At 30.2% G+C, this 17,450-nt stretch overlaps 2 protein-coding genes across 2 annotated transcripts; one reads left to right on the forward strand and one right to left on the reverse strand.

Moving 5' to 3' along the window:
• Window positions 1-1,270: 1,270 nt before the first annotated feature.
• LOC108457517 (BAG family molecular chaperone regulator 8, chloroplastic) lies at window positions 1,271-3,316 on the reverse strand. The gene is made up of 2 exons (XM_017756634.2): window positions 2,489-3,316; window positions 1,271-2,403 (listed from the first exon to the last, which is right to left on the reverse strand). The coding sequence occupies exons 1-2, from the start codon at window positions 3,077-3,079 to the stop codon at window positions 1,699-1,701; spliced, it is 1,296 nt and encodes a 431-aa protein (XP_017612123.1). The 5' UTR covers window positions 3,080-3,316; the 3' UTR covers window positions 1,271-1,698.
• A 5,735-nt stretch (window positions 3,317-9,051) lies between these two features.
• LOC108456104 (probable galacturonosyltransferase 14) lies at window positions 9,052-16,183 on the forward strand. Its single transcript, XM_017754702.2, has 6 exons — window positions 9,052-9,929; window positions 11,071-11,126; window positions 11,240-11,395; window positions 12,814-13,401; window positions 13,873-14,175; window positions 15,331-16,183. The coding sequence occupies exons 1-6, from the start codon at window positions 9,719-9,721 to the stop codon at window positions 15,613-15,615; spliced, it is 1,599 nt and encodes a 532-aa protein (XP_017610191.1). The 5' UTR covers window positions 9,052-9,718; the 3' UTR covers window positions 15,616-16,183.
• The last annotated feature ends 1,267 nt before the right edge of the window (window positions 16,184-17,450 follow it).

Consider the following 17,450-nt stretch of genomic DNA (forward strand, 5'->3'; position numbering starts at 1 on the left):
TTTGCGACTCCCTTTCACTTAAAAAGTAAAAAAAAACAAACAAATCTATGAATTAAATTTGATCGGAAATATACAAAAAACGAAAACACCTAAAAACCTTTCATCTTGTCTTATTCTTTTAAAATTAACCCTTAATGTCACAAATAAAAATAAAAATATAACAAAAAATAAAAACTAAATTATACAATATGTAAATATTTTTAAATAAGATAAAATTGTTATTATGCCAATTTTAAAAACAGCAAATTATCTTTCCCGTTGATGACCAACAAAATTTTCGAATAGTTAGATAATCGAAAAAGGAAATAGATGGTAGAATTTAAATTACAATAAACGAATAATACACAATGATTTGAAGAAGCCGAAGGCTTTTGTATGAGGAAGGGGAAGAGCTCACATCTTGTGTATTAAAATTTTTGAACGCTAAGAAAGAGAGCAACGATGCACACAAACTTGAGAATGCAGCCACCACCAACCATATGCCATTGGTTAAGTTCACCACCTGCTCAGTCTATCCTCACTTGTTTTTGCTTTTCTAGGAATACAATATTAGCCTCAACATTGTCTTTTGGATGGCAAGTGCCATGATTCTATGTTCAAAACAAATGGCTTGCAAATTCATTGTTAAATTATCTAGTTCATCCAAAACCAAGTCTTAAGAGACTGAACTAGGTCACTCTTGAAGCTCATGCATTTGGAACTAGATCATCTATATTACCCATGTTCGACTATGTTAGAACACATGTTGCTCAGTATGCGGTTACTTGTGCTGCAACTGGTCTGTAGTTAATTTACTTTTTTATCTACCAAAAAAAAAAAAAAACAAAAATGAAAGGTCGAGACAACATGAGTCGTTTACCAACACTTGCGAGTGTAAGCTATTTTGCTTCGACTTCTCTCCCAAGTTTGTGTTTGACACATATTCAAACAGGAATGTAAAGATTCAACCTTCCAGTACATAGAAAACCTTGGAAGAAAAACACTTTTGAGTCTGAGTAACATGGCGGATAATTGTAAATGCGGTGCAATCAAGTGAGATAGACACAACAAGATCTAAATGGTTAATGTATACACAAGTTCTTGAACTTGACGACTTATACATACTTGGTACCTAAACTTAAAAACTATACATGACAAAATGTGAAGCTGCCACATGTCACCATGCTATTGGTCATCAGTGCTATGTTAATGTATTTTAATAGAGTTAATCAGGTACCTAAAAAAGAGTAGCAAGTTGGCTTACAGTTTCCAAATTTAGTTACAGATTAGGTCCAAAAAAAAGTTTAGGTACCGAGTAGATATAAGTTGCCAAGTTTAAGTACCTCTTACATATATTAACCCCAAACTAAATTATATCTACATTATGAAGAAGCCAGAACTCCATCCCACTAGTTGAAAACACACGAATATATGCATACCATTTGACATGGGAGTATTATAGTGAAGACAACAAAACAAAGAAAAGAATGACAGTTCCAAGTTCAGCTAACATTAAACACTCAATCAAGTGCAAAGTTACAAAAAATAAGTCGAACCAACCCCTCTTCAATCGGAGTGAAAAAATATATTACCTGAGATTCACAGAACAAACTCCATGGGAACAGTCTCACACTCATCAATCTGAACTCTAACTATTAGAATGACAGATATGAAAGAAGAAGAACCAATAAAGATTTAATCTTCATAACGGTGATATATCTATGATGAAACAATTTTGAGCGCCCCATTCCTCTTCTTCATTAGATCAGCTTTAGATTCCATCTTCACAGGCAATGGAGCAGAAAACACAAAATCACCACCTTGAATCTGATAGTCCTCAACACTGTTACTTCTTGCCTGTTTGTTCAAGTTCATTGCCTCCTCCAAATTCTCAACTAAATCTTCACTTTCTTTGACAAGATTCTCCATTGTATCTCCACGTTCATCACTCGAAACACTCTCATCGGTTAAACTACCATCTCCACTTGAATTAACCTCATCTCCATTGCTAATAATCCTATAAACATTCCCATTTTCAGCAAAGCTTACAGTTTTCTTCACTTTTGGTTGAATCCCTTGCCTTTTCAACAAAAGCTCACCATTTTTATTTTTATTTTTATTTTTATTCTCTGCTTCATCAATACCTTGATGAAAACCTTCAAGCTCAACAACATCATTTCTTTCTTCAATGGTAGAAAACCTCTCAAGTTTTTCAACTCTGTCTCTCAGCTTCTCCATTACTTCACCAGATTTGGACCTTAAAACCTTAGGTTTACTACTACCATTTCTCAAAACCCTAATGGTTTTTGCATTCTTATATAGGAGCTTATGCCTTTTTAAAACTAACCCATCAACATATTCTAAAAACTGAATCAAATCTTTACTAACTGACCTTTTTCCATCTCTAATCATTGGATCACCACCCTATAAAAAAAAAACCCATATTTCAAAATCCAAAAGAAAGAAACATAGTCAACCAAGATTTCAAGTACCAAATATAGATATATACCTGAAAAGAGTCCAGTTTGAGAAGCAAGTCCATGGCTTTTTGAGAAACAACTTGGGGATCAAAATGGATATTATTGGAAACTGAAAGCTTGAGAGTGTTGAGACTTGATTTGATAAAGGCGAGATCTTTGAGCTGTCTAAGTGTTCTTGATCTATGAACTAAGAAAGCTCTGAAATGGGTTTGGATTACACGAGCAGCTGCATCTTTAAGTGAAAATGAAGGGTAAGAAGAACAACTTGAGGCTTTGGAGAAGCTATGGAGTGATGATTCAAGAGCATTGATACGGCTCACAAGTGAAGATATGAGAAAGTCGGGTTGTTCTTGCTGTTTTTGATGAAAGTGATGGTTTTTAGTGGCAAACTTTTGATCTTGGAATGATTTTAGAAGATGGGTTTGATTTAGATAATGATTTTGTTGGGGTTGAAGGAGAGACGAAAGGGCTTGTAGAAGATGGTCAGACTGTTGGGGATATGGAGACGAAGCCGGTGCTGGTTGGAAGCACTGACTGCAAGAGCAGGTGGAGCAGCAGGTGGCGGAGGTATGGTGCTGCTGCTGGTGGTGCTGCTGGTGGTGGTGGTGGTGGCAGGCCATGACTTGAGGGTTTTGAGAAGGGCAGTCACAGGCAGTGGCTTATGGGGTCTTATGACTAGAGACAGGAGAGGCTCTGTTGGGATAGAAAGATTGGAGTTGGCAAAGGTTTGGGGGTTTGCGTTTGGGTTTGGTTTATGGCTTTATGGGACCATTTTGTAATTGTCTTTGTTTTGGTTTAGTATTAGAGAGAATAACAAGTTGAGATAGATATTGAAGTTTGAGAGGGACCTGCAAATTTATGGATAATCTAACATGAGAATAAGAATCCGATTTGGTGCTGGGCCATACTTTAACCTTTACCTGCTCTAATCTTGGTCAATGATCTAACCAAGAATGGCTGCTATCATTTTATCAAGTCTTCTTGGAGTTAGAAGGTTTTCACGTATGGATTAGAGGTGTTGAACTGGTTTGGTCGGTCAATTCGATCAAATTTTTTCACCATTAATTTAATTGATTTGAATACATTAAAATTGATCTAATTGATTTTAATTGATAAAATCAATCAAATTGAATCAATATTAATTCGGTTGATTTTTTTGGTTAATTGACCCTTTTTCTTCTTGTTTCCTTGTAATGAACAAGGATAAGATCTTGCTGCCGAATGCTAATGAAGCTCTTACTGCTGAACCACGATGAAGCCGTGAAGCTCTGGTCACCGGACGGTTGTGAATTAGGGGTAGCATTTGATCGAATTGAGTATATTTTTTTATTTAATTAAGTTGATGAGTTTCATTTATTATCTTAAATTGATTGGATATGTTTTTTTAAATCGAGCCGAGTGAAAACAAATTTGAGTCAAGTTTAATCAAATAAAATTGTTCGGATTAAATTTAAAAAATTAAACATGTCAAATTAACATCTTATTACCATAATCGTTAATTTAGTTATTTAGGTCCCAAATTATTGTTTTAGATTTTTTAAACTGGTTTATATATTCTTTAGAATTTTTATTTTTATATTCTTTTAAATATAAATTTTGGAATTTTTATAATTATTTGGATTTTAATAAATCATTTTGAAATTTTTTAAATTTTTGTTGAAGGAGATCAATTTGCTCGCTTTTAAATTTGAGTAGGAATTAAATGAGCATTTACACCAATCTTTTATTTGAATTATTCGAATTGGAAAGTTCAACTCGACTCAAACTCGAAACTCAAATTATTTATTCGAGTTGACTTTAAAAAATCGAACAACTCAATTCGGTTAACTCAAAAATAATTTTTTTTTTATTTTTTCGAGTCAAATCCCTATTATGAATGAATGATTCAATAAATCTCATTTATCAAATTTATAGTTGATATAATATTCCATCATAAAATTTTCAAAAAAGCAAAACTACCCTTATGAGTCAAATTACTATTTTACCCTTTTATGCCTCTAAGCACAAATTCCTTGCAATCAATAGTTACTAACCGACTCAAATTCCATAATTCTCATTTAATGTTTAATAAAGATTCTTAATTGGTTAAAATTATATTTTTACCCATTATTCAATAAAAAATAATTTATAATTTAATCCTTATACTATTAAAGTTTTCTAATTTAGTTTAGAAGTGATTTTCATCGTATCAATTAGAGGTGCTTATGGGCCGGGCCGGGTTCGGGCCAGACTCAACTAAAAATTTAAGCCCATTCATTGGGCTCGGGCTCAGCCGGGCCCAAAAATGGGCCTAAAATTTTATCCAAGCCCGACCCAAATAAAAATATTAAAACTCAGCTCGGCCCGACCACCAGTATTTATTTTTATATTATTTTATACAATTTTAAATATGTATAATACATCAAAATACTAAAAATCAAAATAAATATTTTCCAACAATTTAAAAATAAATTTTAAAAAATATGTAGACTTAAATAGCACTAAAATAGATACAACTTAACAAGCAAATATCTCTAAAATTAACAATATCCAAATAATAACAACAAAATAGGAGTAACTAATAGTAATATGATAGCAAAATAGGGAGAAAAATAATAAGAAAATAACATTCAAAAATAAAAAAAAATAGCAGAATTTTTTTGTCATTTAGTGAATTCGAGCTGGGCTAGGCCAAGAATACCTTACTCGAGGCCTGACCTATTTTTTAAACGGGCCTCATTTTTTTGTCCAAATCCATTTTTTAAGCTTATATTTTTGCCCAAACCCTCTCACATATCGGGCGAATCTTCGATCCGGGCAGGATAATCCAAATGCATAATTCAAATTATTTTCATGTTTTCATTAATACTATAGGAAAAAAGTGTGAATCTATAAACAACCCCACGAAACATGTTCACTTTGTGAGCTTTGTCATCATCACTTTTTTGGACACTCGATGTGTTATTTTTGCAGCCATCTGGGCCATGCTTTCAAGTATCATTGGACCACTGAATGATGCAAAAGGTGCAGTATCTATATATACTTATTCATGGATTAAGATATTCATCTATACTTGAAATTGCTTTTGAAATTTAAGATGGTTTGAATAAAAATAGACTAAATTATTAAAGTAGTCACTTTTATTTATCTCAGGTTATATTTTAGTTATTTATATTTGAAATGTTACGTTTTAGTTACTTGTGTTATCGTGTTGTAATATTTTAGTTATTGAGTCATTAATTATCGTTAACGGTATAACAATAAGCTAATGTGACACTTTAAATAATCATTTTAAACAAAATTTTTAGGTTAATTTATACAATTGATTCTCATATTTTTTCGTTTTGAGTAATTTAATTTTTTTTCTTTTATGTTTTTCATTTGTTAAAACTAGTCTCTATACTTTTTTTTAAACAATTTAATTTTTTTGAGTGAGACGAGTTTATGAACTAGTTTTAAATAAAGAAGAGAGAAAAACAGAGAGAGGAACAGAAGAGAATGAAAAAAAGAAGAAGAAGAAAGTTAAAAGAACATAAAAGGAAAAATTAAATTAATCAAAATAAAAAATATTAGGACCAGTTGTAGAATTTAACCTAAAATTTTTGTTTGAAGTGATGATTTAACGTGCCACATCAACTTATCATTACACTGTCAATGGCAATTAACAGTTTAATAACTAAAATGTTACAACACGACAACGTAACTAACTAAAACGTAACATTTCAAACACAAGTGACTAAACTGTAACCTGAGGTAAACAAAAGTGACTATTTGAATATTTTACTCATAAAAATATTAAGCTCGAAAATGAGCTTGGGCATAAACATTAGGCTTATTTAAAATATAGGTTAGACTTAAGCTTGAACATTCAATGCATGATTGAGCACGACCCGACTTATTTTTTAAAGTTTGTGATGTTTTATATTATGTTATTTTTTATATTATATAATTTATAACACAAAATTTATTCATATAATGTAAACATTAAAAATGTTAAGATGACTATATATAAAATTTTAATAAATTAAAAATATATAAATTTATTAAATCAAATTAAAAATAATATAAATATAATTTTATTTTTTTAAAAAATATGGACAAGACTAAAATGGACTTGAGTTAATTATTTACATATATAAACAAATTTAAATAAAATTTTAGAATATATCTAAAATATAATGTCTAATGCCAATTTCACCCATGAACACATCTAATCTACTGTGAATGTATTCATACTCTACTACCTACAATGATACTTTTCAAGGGCAAGGCTAACCCTAGCTTCAAAACCCATGTTGTAAATGGTAAGATAAAAGAAAATTGCCATACACATGCCCATTAGGAGAATGGAGGCTAGGTAGGTTCTAAAGAGAGTTGCAGTAGGAAAACATATTTTAGAGAAAGTCTTATAAGAAAAAGGATTATAAGAAAAAGCTATACAGAATAAGCTACTTTTGGATAGAATTTTTGTCTTTTTAGAAGTGTTTTTGAAAAGTACTTTGAAAATGAGAAACTAAAATTTTTAGCTTATCCTTTCTCAAAAGCACTTTTAACGCTTAATTACTTTTTCACCCCTCCAATAACATACTTATTTTTCTTTTTTTTTCTTGATGTTTAATTATAAATGTGTTAAAATCATTAATTAAAATAAAAAATATTTTTAAAATACTAATTACAAATATTTAATGATTATATTTAAATATTTAAAATGTAGTTTATATATTCTAATTAAATTTTATAAGTAATTAACATGTATTACTTAAAAATATTTAAAATTTATATTTCATATATTAAAATATTAACAACAAGCTATAATAAATTTTTTATATTCTTAATAAAATATAATAATATTAACTAATTTAAATTTTATTTAAATAAATATTTGTTATTTGATAATAACATGTCTAAAATTGACATTTTATTTTTCAAAAGCACTTTTTGACAGTAATGCTAAACACTCAAATTTTAAACTAAACTTTTCAAAAGCACTTTCCCACAACACTTTTCAAAAGTATTGCCAAACTAGCCCTAAGAAGGATGAAAAGAAAAAGCTAGGTGACTCTATTGGGGTTTATATGTTCGAAAAATAGGGTTAGATAAAAAATAAGGTTTATTTTTTTAACATGTTGGGCCTCAGGTTGTATTGCTACCATTTCACTATTGTTCTGCTACCATTTTATTATTATTGTTTGAATATTGTATAATCCTTATTTTATTGTTAATTTTACTACTATTTTAGAAGTATTTACTTGCTAAGTTGCAACTATCTTAGTATTATTTAAGTAAAATGACTTTTTTAATGTATTTTCAATTTGTTGCTAAACATTTATTTTAATATTTTTAGTATATTTGATGTATTATATTTTTAAATTTATTTTATATTAAAAATCTAAAAAATTAATATCTTGCGATTGAATCGGGTTCGATTTAACGTTTTTAATCTAAACTGAGCTTGAGGAGAATTTTAGACTCATTTTTTAGATTGGCGAATGAAACTTTAATACCTAAATTATAATTCAGTTATTGTTTTTAATTCATTTTCTTAGCTGATGTTAACAAAATTGATAGCCAATTAAAATGTGTATCTTGTGTTGCTTTTAGAATTTTTTTATTAAATATATATAAACCTTAAAATAATTATAAAATAAAATAAATAGATAAAAAATAAAAAATGTATAATTAAATATTAATAAAAAAGAAAAATCAATATTCATCTGGTTAGTTTTAACTTTTCATTCCTCATCATCAAAATTCATCTGCTCCTATCATCCCAACCCCAAAATAGAACCTATTAATTTCATTAAATAATTAAATATTTAAAATTAAAAAAAAAAATCTGAATTCATCTTCTACTTCTTGTTCATGGTGCTTTAATATTAATTTCAAGATTCAAGGTAAGTTTAGATGGGCAATTAGGTATAGTGAGGTGTGTTTAGATTATTTTTTATCTCACGCTATAGTATTGTTATAATATTTAATTTCACTGCCATCGTTATTTTTACACTAACCGTAACTAAATGCACCGCCCATCTAAACTTACCCTCAAATTGTTTGCCTAGCACCTAACTAAAACATATAGAAAAAATAGGAAAATAATTTGATTTTTCCATACCCACTTTCAAAACCTAGCTAACAGAAGAGCCATTTACCAAAATAAGAAAAAATATTAAAGGAAGCTTAAAGGGTTGCCACAAATTATTCTCTAAGGGTCTCGTGTTTATCTACGGTTAGTGTAAAAATATTAATGTTGATAAGATTAAATACTATAACGATATTTTAATATGAGACAAAAAGAAAACTCAACGTATCGTACTAGAAGTAAATGTCCATCCAAAAAGACTCTAAGATAAGGAACTCAAGCCAAAATCAATCTGAAGCTCAAGTGAAAACGAATTAACCATGCGATATCACGTGATTGGTACGTTCTTTTTTAACATTCATTTATAATTAAATTAAAAACTATATGTTTTAGTACTTTAAATATTTAATTAAAATAAAAAATATAAATATCAAAATAAAATAAAAAAAACCATGAATTAAGCCTAAAAAAAACTAAAATTAAGAAAATAACATCCACATATAAAGCAAATGCTTCCCCATAAAATTAGGAGAAAATATAATGCTCACTCTATCCTCTACCATCCACCTTTTCTTCACCCTACATGTTATTCACTCGTAAAATCCAAAATCAAGGTTCATTTTCCCCAATTTTTATTTTTAATTTTGTTTAAATATTAATTTATTCTTTTTCTAAAGAAATTTAATTAAAAAAATAAAAAGCTTTCATTCGAACTCAAAATTATACCCAAAAATGTAAACTTCCCAGTCCTCCTTTCTTCTTTCATTTCTTTTTTGAGCCATTGGAAGGCAAATATAATCAAAGCTAAAAGCTTAAATAATCACAACCCAGATTTCAAAACAACTAGTTTGATTCTTTGACCCAAAATTTTTTTCCAAAAAAGAGGGATGAAGAAGAAAAAAACCCCCTTTTTTGGTGGACGTTAAACACTTAATGCAATGGAGGTGTTTGTTAAAAAGACCAAAAGAAAAGAAAGTTTTAAAGGAAACCCAGACCAGGAAAACAAATATTGAGTCAGAAAACAAAGAGAGAAAAAAAAATTGGATTCGATGGTGATTGGGGTAGAATTGGGTATAGAAAAGAACAGAGAACGATATTGTGGAGGAGCTACCATTGATTTTGATAACTATAGGAAAGGTGGTGTGTTTTTGGAGAGAGTGGAGAAGATTTGTTTAGCGGAAGTTGGGCTGCATAGACAAGGATGCCGCTTCAAGTCTCGCTTAGCATGAGAATTATAACCATATCAAACAACAATGTGTTTATTGACTTGATGAAGATCACGGTGGCTGCTACACATATTTCGTATAAGACCCTTTTCCATACCATTCTGATCCTCACTTACTTGCTACCTTTTAGCTTCATTCTAACCGCTTTTTTTACTCTTGAAGGTGTCGACAAGTGCTCCTCATTTGGTACCCTTTTAATTTCTATGATTTTTGGTTTTTCTTTACTATTGGATTTGATCTGTATTTTTTTTTTGTTATGCATTTTAATGGGGGTGAGAGGTACATTGATATACTACTTTTATTATCTTTTAGGCCATTCTTGTAATCTTAATTATTCTAACTGTCAACTTATTAATGTATTTTTGGTTGTGCATTTGATTTGATTGATATTATAATGCCAATTTGATTTAGTTTGTGTATGAACAAATTAGCTAATATGCTTGTTCTTTTAATATCTTCATTTCAGGTTAGTTTTGTTGGTATGCTAGACCCTTTTTTTTCCTTGAAATCTCGGTTTATCATGATTCTCATTTTGTTGATAACTGATTTTGTTTTGCACTAGGTGTGGTGGTAGGGGATTGCTCTTGATTTTATTTTATTCCGTGGATATGATCATTTTTTCCATCTTTTTTCGATTAGTGTTGGATATGATTTGGTTTGGAGTTTGCTCGTTAATATGTTGGAATGTTTTGGATTATAGTTGAATCAAAATATGCAAGTTGCTATGTTCCATGATTTCCTTGGTCCATACACCTTTATTTTGTAGTGTATGCTATTGACAATATAGTGTATTGGTGTTAAAAGTTGAAAAAGTTATTTGCATTGTTATAAAACATGAGTGCAACACCAACAAATGGTTGGAAGAACTGGAAGTGGACTTCTTCCTTAGGCATTTGGACCAAGTTTGAATATTGGAGTCGTCATTGTTAGGAGGGCTTTACTTGAATACCACTCCCGGCCGAAATAGGACGAGATGTTGGTGTCTACATTTCAGTTGTAGGATTCCAAGTTGATGGTCATGTTTCTATTGAATTCTTATTTTTGTTATTTTTTACTCTTTATCACTGTTTGAGTTCTTTTCCAATTGATTTATACAGATTAGCTTACTCAATTCTAGGTTTTAAAAATGTTTATATTACCATAGGAATCTATAAGAACCGGCTGAGTCAAACTTATATAATAACATCCTCATTGATGCTTGAAATTGATTGCTTGTAGCCCAATTTTACTATGATAATTTGTTTATCGAACATGTTCTTTAGTTACATTTTTAGTTAGCTCTGCTCTCATTGCCACCATGACCTTTTTTTTCTTGTACGCTGTGCAGATTGTTTAGGTAGACGATTAGGGCCAAGGATTCTTGGTAGAGTTGATGATTCAGGAGTAAGTATCATGTTCTCTAGATGCCGTAAATGCATTCTAAATTTGCTCTTAAAGTAAAAATTTAGTAATGATTTTCAACTTGAGTTGATTTTTTTTTGGTGGTGGTTCGCCAGAGACTAGTTAAGGACTTATATATGATTCTCAATCAAGTAAACAGTGAGGAAATCCCAGAAGGACTAAAGCTTCCGGATTCATTTAGTCATCTTGTTTCTGATATGAAGAACAACCAGTACGATGCAAAGACCTTTGCATTAATGTTAAGAGCAACGGTATTGTTATTTATATAAATTATAGTTACTCTCAATTTACTGTTTTTTTTATCATGCTAGGGTTCATTACTTTACTGTTATTGGTTGTTGAATAGGTGTTGGAAAATTTTCTTGTCACTATGTTAGACCAAGAAGTTCTAGGTTTAAATGCTTGTTTTATTTAAGTGGTTTTATAGGCTTTTAACTCTGTGTCGATGAAGCATGCATAATCTAGATGGAAGATTAACTTAAATGGTACTTTTGCATTTTACTATCTTTCCCTTGGCTTCAAAAACAAACAGGATATCAGGCAATACTTAGAGAAAATTAAATTGAATCTAACACGAAACAAATCTAGATGATTTCACAAAGATGACAAATGGAACTATTATTGTGAAAGCTTCAAGTTGTTAATTTGTTGATGTCTATAATAGGTAAAAGTACCATAGAGGCCTTTGTACTATGAACCGGATTACATTTTGCACCCTCTACTCAAAAAATGGGTAAAATAGTCTCTGTATATTAGATCAAAAAGCAAATTGGTCCTTCTGTCAAAAATTTCATTCATTTTTATTGTTAAAAACTGGTCATTATACGTCAGCATGTGGTACATGTGGTACGCCCCATGTAACTATTTGGTTATTTTGTCAGCTACGCCGGATTTTAACAGCAGAAATGGATAAAATTTTTAACAAGAAGGACTGATTTGTTCTTTGATCTAATATACAGGGACTAATTTGCCCATATTTTGAGTAAAGGACGCAAAATGCAATCTGACTCCTAGTACAGGGGCCTCCATGGTACTTTTACCGTTTATAATATTATCTAATTGGATCTTTTATCTTTCTCTTCTTCATTCTATTCCCTTTGTTATGTTTTCTCTCCGGTTTTTCTATTTCAATTTTCAGCGCTGCAAATCTTTGGCAAAATAATTTAAGAAATATATCTACCATTCGAATAAATTAGATTTTACTGAGCCTTAATCCCAAGGATTTTGGGAGAGATGATGTCCATTATTAAAGCTAAAAAATTGGTGTAGTTATTTTAAATACAAATATATCTTTTTGAAGTTTAATGTTTCATGCAGCTTAGTTCCTATAAGTTTGTAGACAAAAAGAAAAAGTGCAAACAATTTAAGTTGATTCATATATAACATCTTTATACAGTTATTTATTTTAGTGTTAATGATTTTAGGGAAGAAATTTAAAGACCATAGAGATTTGATGCTGTGAGAAAAAGTGCCAAAAATTAGACTCCAACTATTTCACTATGTATGATGCTTATCTACTGAAACCTGAATCGATGCTAGGCTTTGTTTCTTAATAGGATAAACTTCTACTGTTCTTGTCCATTCCGACCACTCATCTTCTTTTATATTTTATTTGGTATATTTGTAAGTTTGGTTTACCTCCTAATTAGTGTTCATCATTTCTGCACAGATAATGAAACTTGAAACAGAAATAATGGAATCTAGATTTTCAGAGTTGATGAACAAACACTTTGCAGTAAGTTCCATTCCAAGAGGCATCCATTGTCTTTCTTTACGTTTAACTAATGAATATTCATCCAATGCTCATGCACGTAGACAATTGCCTTCTCCTGAGCTTCTGCCTTTGGTTTCTAACAATTCTTACCACCACTTTATCCTGTCAACAGACAACATATTGGCTGCTTCGGTAGTTGTTACCTCTGCTGTCGAATCATCACTAGAACCTAGCAAGATCGTCTTCCACATCATCACAGACAAGAAAACTTATGCGGCTATGCATTCTTGGTTTGCATTAAACCTCGTATCCCCTGCCATAGTTGAAGTGAAAGGTGTTCATCAATTTGATTGGTTAACTAGAGAGAATGTTCCTTTGCTTGACGTCGTAGACAATCATAACGACATAAAAGATTACTATCATGGCAGTCATATTACAGAGACAAATCTCTCTGATACTACTCGAAAATTCGCTTCTAAATTGCAGGTTCGAAGTCCAAAGTACATATCCTTACTCAACCATCTTCGAATATATTTACCCAAGGTATCTATCTACTTATGTCTAGAACTATTTCTTCGGGAAAAGTACCATGGAGGCCCTTGTACTAGGAGTCAGATTGCATGTTACCTCCTTTACTCAAAAAATGGGCAAATCAATTCATGTTCATTATATTAAAGAGCAAACTGATCATTCTGTTAAAAATTTCATTAATTTCTGTTGTTGAAAATTGGTTCCTATACGTTAGTATGAGATACACACGGCACATCACATATTATTGTCTTGTTATTCCATCAATCACTCCAATTTTTAACTATACAAATAGATGAGATTTTTAACAGAAAGGACTAATTTGCTTTTTAATCTAACGTATAGAGATTAATTTACCCATTTTTTGAGTAGAGGAGGCAAAATATAATTCAACTCCATAGTACAAGGGCCTCCATAATACTTTTAACCTATTTCTTCACTTACATATACTCATAAATATATGTTATGATTACGTGTTTTGAACAGCTGTTTCCGGACCTTGAGAAAGTGATATTTTTAGATGATGATGTTGTAATTCAATGTGATTTGTCTCCTCTTTTGGAGATTGATCTGCACGGAAAAGTAAATGGAGCTGTTGAAACTTGTAAAGGCGAAGGTGAATGGGTGATGTCCAAACGTTTCAAAAACTACTTCAATTTTTCCCATCCTATTATAGCTAAGCATTTAGATCCTGATGAATGTGCATGGGCTTATGGGATGAATATATTTGATCTTCGTGCATGGAGGAAGACAAATATAATAGAGACGTATCATCACTGGTTTAAAGAGGTAATTTATCACATGCCAACTAAAAGTAGACCGTAATTGACTTGTGTTTAGTCTCTTTGTTAGCAAATAGCAACTTCTTTGGTAAAGGTAGGTGGATTGCATTTTGTCTCCTCTATTCAAAAAATGGGCAAATTAAGTACCTGTATGTTAGTTCAAAGAGCAAATTGCTTCTTTTGTTAAAAATTTTATCCATTTATGCTGTTAAAAACTGATTTGTGCATGTTAGCATGAGGTACATATAACACGCCACGTATCACCATTTGGTTATTTTGTTAGTCATGCTGGTTTTTAACAGTATAAATGAATGAAAATTTTAACAGAACAGAACAAATTTTAACAACCAATTTGCCATTTTTTTGGGTAGAAGGGGTAAAATGCGATCTAACTTTTAATATAGGGCCTTCCATGGTACTTTTACCTAGCTTTTTTGTATGTTACTTGGACTCAGATGTGAGTTTTGGATACCAATTTGTATCCAACACGAGTATGGTTGGATTTTTGTAAAACTTTTATGTATTTTTGAATACTTATAGATCATATCCTCATTTTCACTTGTCACACATGAATGTGGACAGTGGTACTTTCATGGATTAAAAAAATCTGATTAGACTAGTTAAAGGTATAATGGAGGCCTTTATACCAGGAGTCAGATCGTATTTTGCCCCTTCAACTAAAAAAATAGGCAAAATAGCCATTGTAAGTTAGATTAAAAAGCAAATTGGTCTTTCTATTAAAAATTCCATCCATTTTTATTGTTAAAAATTAGTCCCTATACGTTAACATAAGGCACACGTAGCCTGCCACATGAAACCATTTGGTTATTTTGTCAATCACGCCAATTTTTAATAGAAGAAATAGATGAAAATTTTAACAGAAAGAGTTGGTTTGCTCTTTGATTTAATGAACAGGAACTAATTAGCCCATTTTTTAAGTGAAGGGGTCAAAATTTATTATGACTCCAAATATAGAGGTCTTCATAGTACTTTTGCTGACCAGACTGGTTAATTCAACTTTTTTATTTGACAGTTTGACTGTTTGAACTGAGAATTAGTTGAACTGATCGGTCAGGTCCAGGTCTTGGTAAGCAGCATTTATAGTAAATTGTTGGTAAGCAACAGCATGTTTCACCCTATTGTTTGGTTTCTTTTGTGGCAGAACCTGGATTCAAACCTGACATTGTGGAAGTTTGGAACTCTACCACCCGCTCTGATTGCATTTAAAGGTTATGTTCATCCAATTGACCCGTCATGGCATATGCTTGGCTTAGGCTATCAGAGTAAAACCGATATTGAGAACGTGAAAAAAGCAGCTGTTATTCATTACAATGGCCAGTTAAAACCATGGCTGCCGATCGGCCTCAAGCATCTTCGGCCATTTTGGACCAAGTATGTCAACTACTCCAATGATTTTGTTAGGAATTGCCATATTATGGACTCCTAGTTAAACAATTAGAGGACTAGAATTAAATAACCTCGGAACAACACACTAGCAAGTCAAGGTGAAATGAAAAATGGTTAAATTGTTTGGGGTCCTTGTATTAGGCTGAAGATTAAATTAGTCCATTTATTATAAAATTGAGCAATTTAATCCCTGTATATTTAATTGACTTGTCGTGTTTTAAAGTGACATTTATTAAAAAAAGAAAAATTTCTGTACATTTAAAACAGGACAAGAACTAAATTGCTCATTTTCTTCTCTCAAGTCACTTTAAAAACATGATGAATCAACATCTTTTAATGTTCAATTTTGACCTATTTGCTTTAAAATTAAATGTATAAAGATTAAATTGCTTATTTTTATAGTAAAGGAGCTAATTTGTTCATAAACCTATAGTGAAGGACCCTTCAAGTAATTTAACCAATGAAAACCGGGTAAGAGATCTTTAACATTTTGTAGGAAGGACTTCCATTATTAGCATAGGGCATGGAATTCTATTCTTTCACTTTGTAACAAAACAATCAATATTTTATTTATTTATTATTAATTTATTTTCTATTTGGAAAAGAAACAGGTTAAATTCTGCTGTTAGACCCTATATTTTGTATAAGTTGTGGATTTAGTAACTATACTTTAATTTGACTTTTCGAATTTTGAAATTTTAGTCGTAGCCAAATGGTAGCAGTTAAATATGTTTAGTTAAATTATGCTATTAGTCATATATTATGTATAAAATTATAAATTTAGCCCATATTCTCTAACTGGATCATTCTTAATCGCTATGTTTTTTGAATTTCAAAATTTCAGTCTTAATGTAAATGATAAACGTGATATTAATTTTTTGTAAGTAATATCTGAAATAATATATTTGATGCATTAAAATTTTAAAATAGTATAACTTAATAAATTTAATAATTACTATTTAACATTAAATTTTTGAATCAGCTATTTTCTACTTGATTTTAAATGTATTGTTAAATTATTTCGAAGGCAGCCGACAGGAGATGGAGTTTTCAAAATACATCCACAGTAGCTAGCGACTTCAGATGTAGCAATTTCGCTGCTAAGAGTTGAGGATTTTGTTAGAAAAATAAGGGATTAATAGGTGAAAAAAAAAAGTCCCTGAATTTTGGTAAAAATTTTAATTAAACCTTTTGCAAAAACACATTTATTTAAGTTTTTAAATTTTAAATTGCATTAAATAAGTTTTTACAAAAAGTTTTATTTTTAATTGTTACTGACATGACTATTAATGACTTAGCAACAAGAAAAGAAAAACTATTTAACATTTTTATGTCTGGACTTGGAGAAATTCATTACAAACTTAGTTTTTTTTAAAATATAAAAATATAAAAATTTATTTTTCTTTAAAAATATGAGATATGTATCAATATTTTAATTTTAATATACCTTTAGGGTATATAAAAATACTCAAAAAATATATAAATAAAATTTAATTTTATTAATTTTATTCCAGACATAAAAAATTCAAATAGTTTTTATTTTTTACTAACGTGGCAGTTGAAGTGCCATGTCAACATTTGTTGTTAATATAAATTATCACATCAAAATTGTTAATTATCACATTAGCGACATTATGGACATTATGGTCAAAGCTAAAAATATTGTTCAAAGAGCTTAATTGATACAATTTAAGAATTTAAAATTTTAATTGAGTGTCTTTTTCGTGAGGGATTTAATTAATTTTTAATAAAATTAGACTTTTTACCAGTTGAACAAAAAAATATAAATAAGACAAAAAATAATATTAGTAAATTATGATGGTTTTAAGGTGCATAGAATATATATATATATATACATGGCGCTAATATACAGCA

This window comes from Gossypium arboreum, chromosome 9, assembly GCF_025698485.1.
Source record: "Gossypium arboreum isolate Shixiya-1 chromosome 9, ASM2569848v2, whole genome shotgun sequence".
Taxonomy (NCBI): domain Eukaryota; kingdom Viridiplantae; phylum Streptophyta; class Magnoliopsida; order Malvales; family Malvaceae; genus Gossypium; species Gossypium arboreum.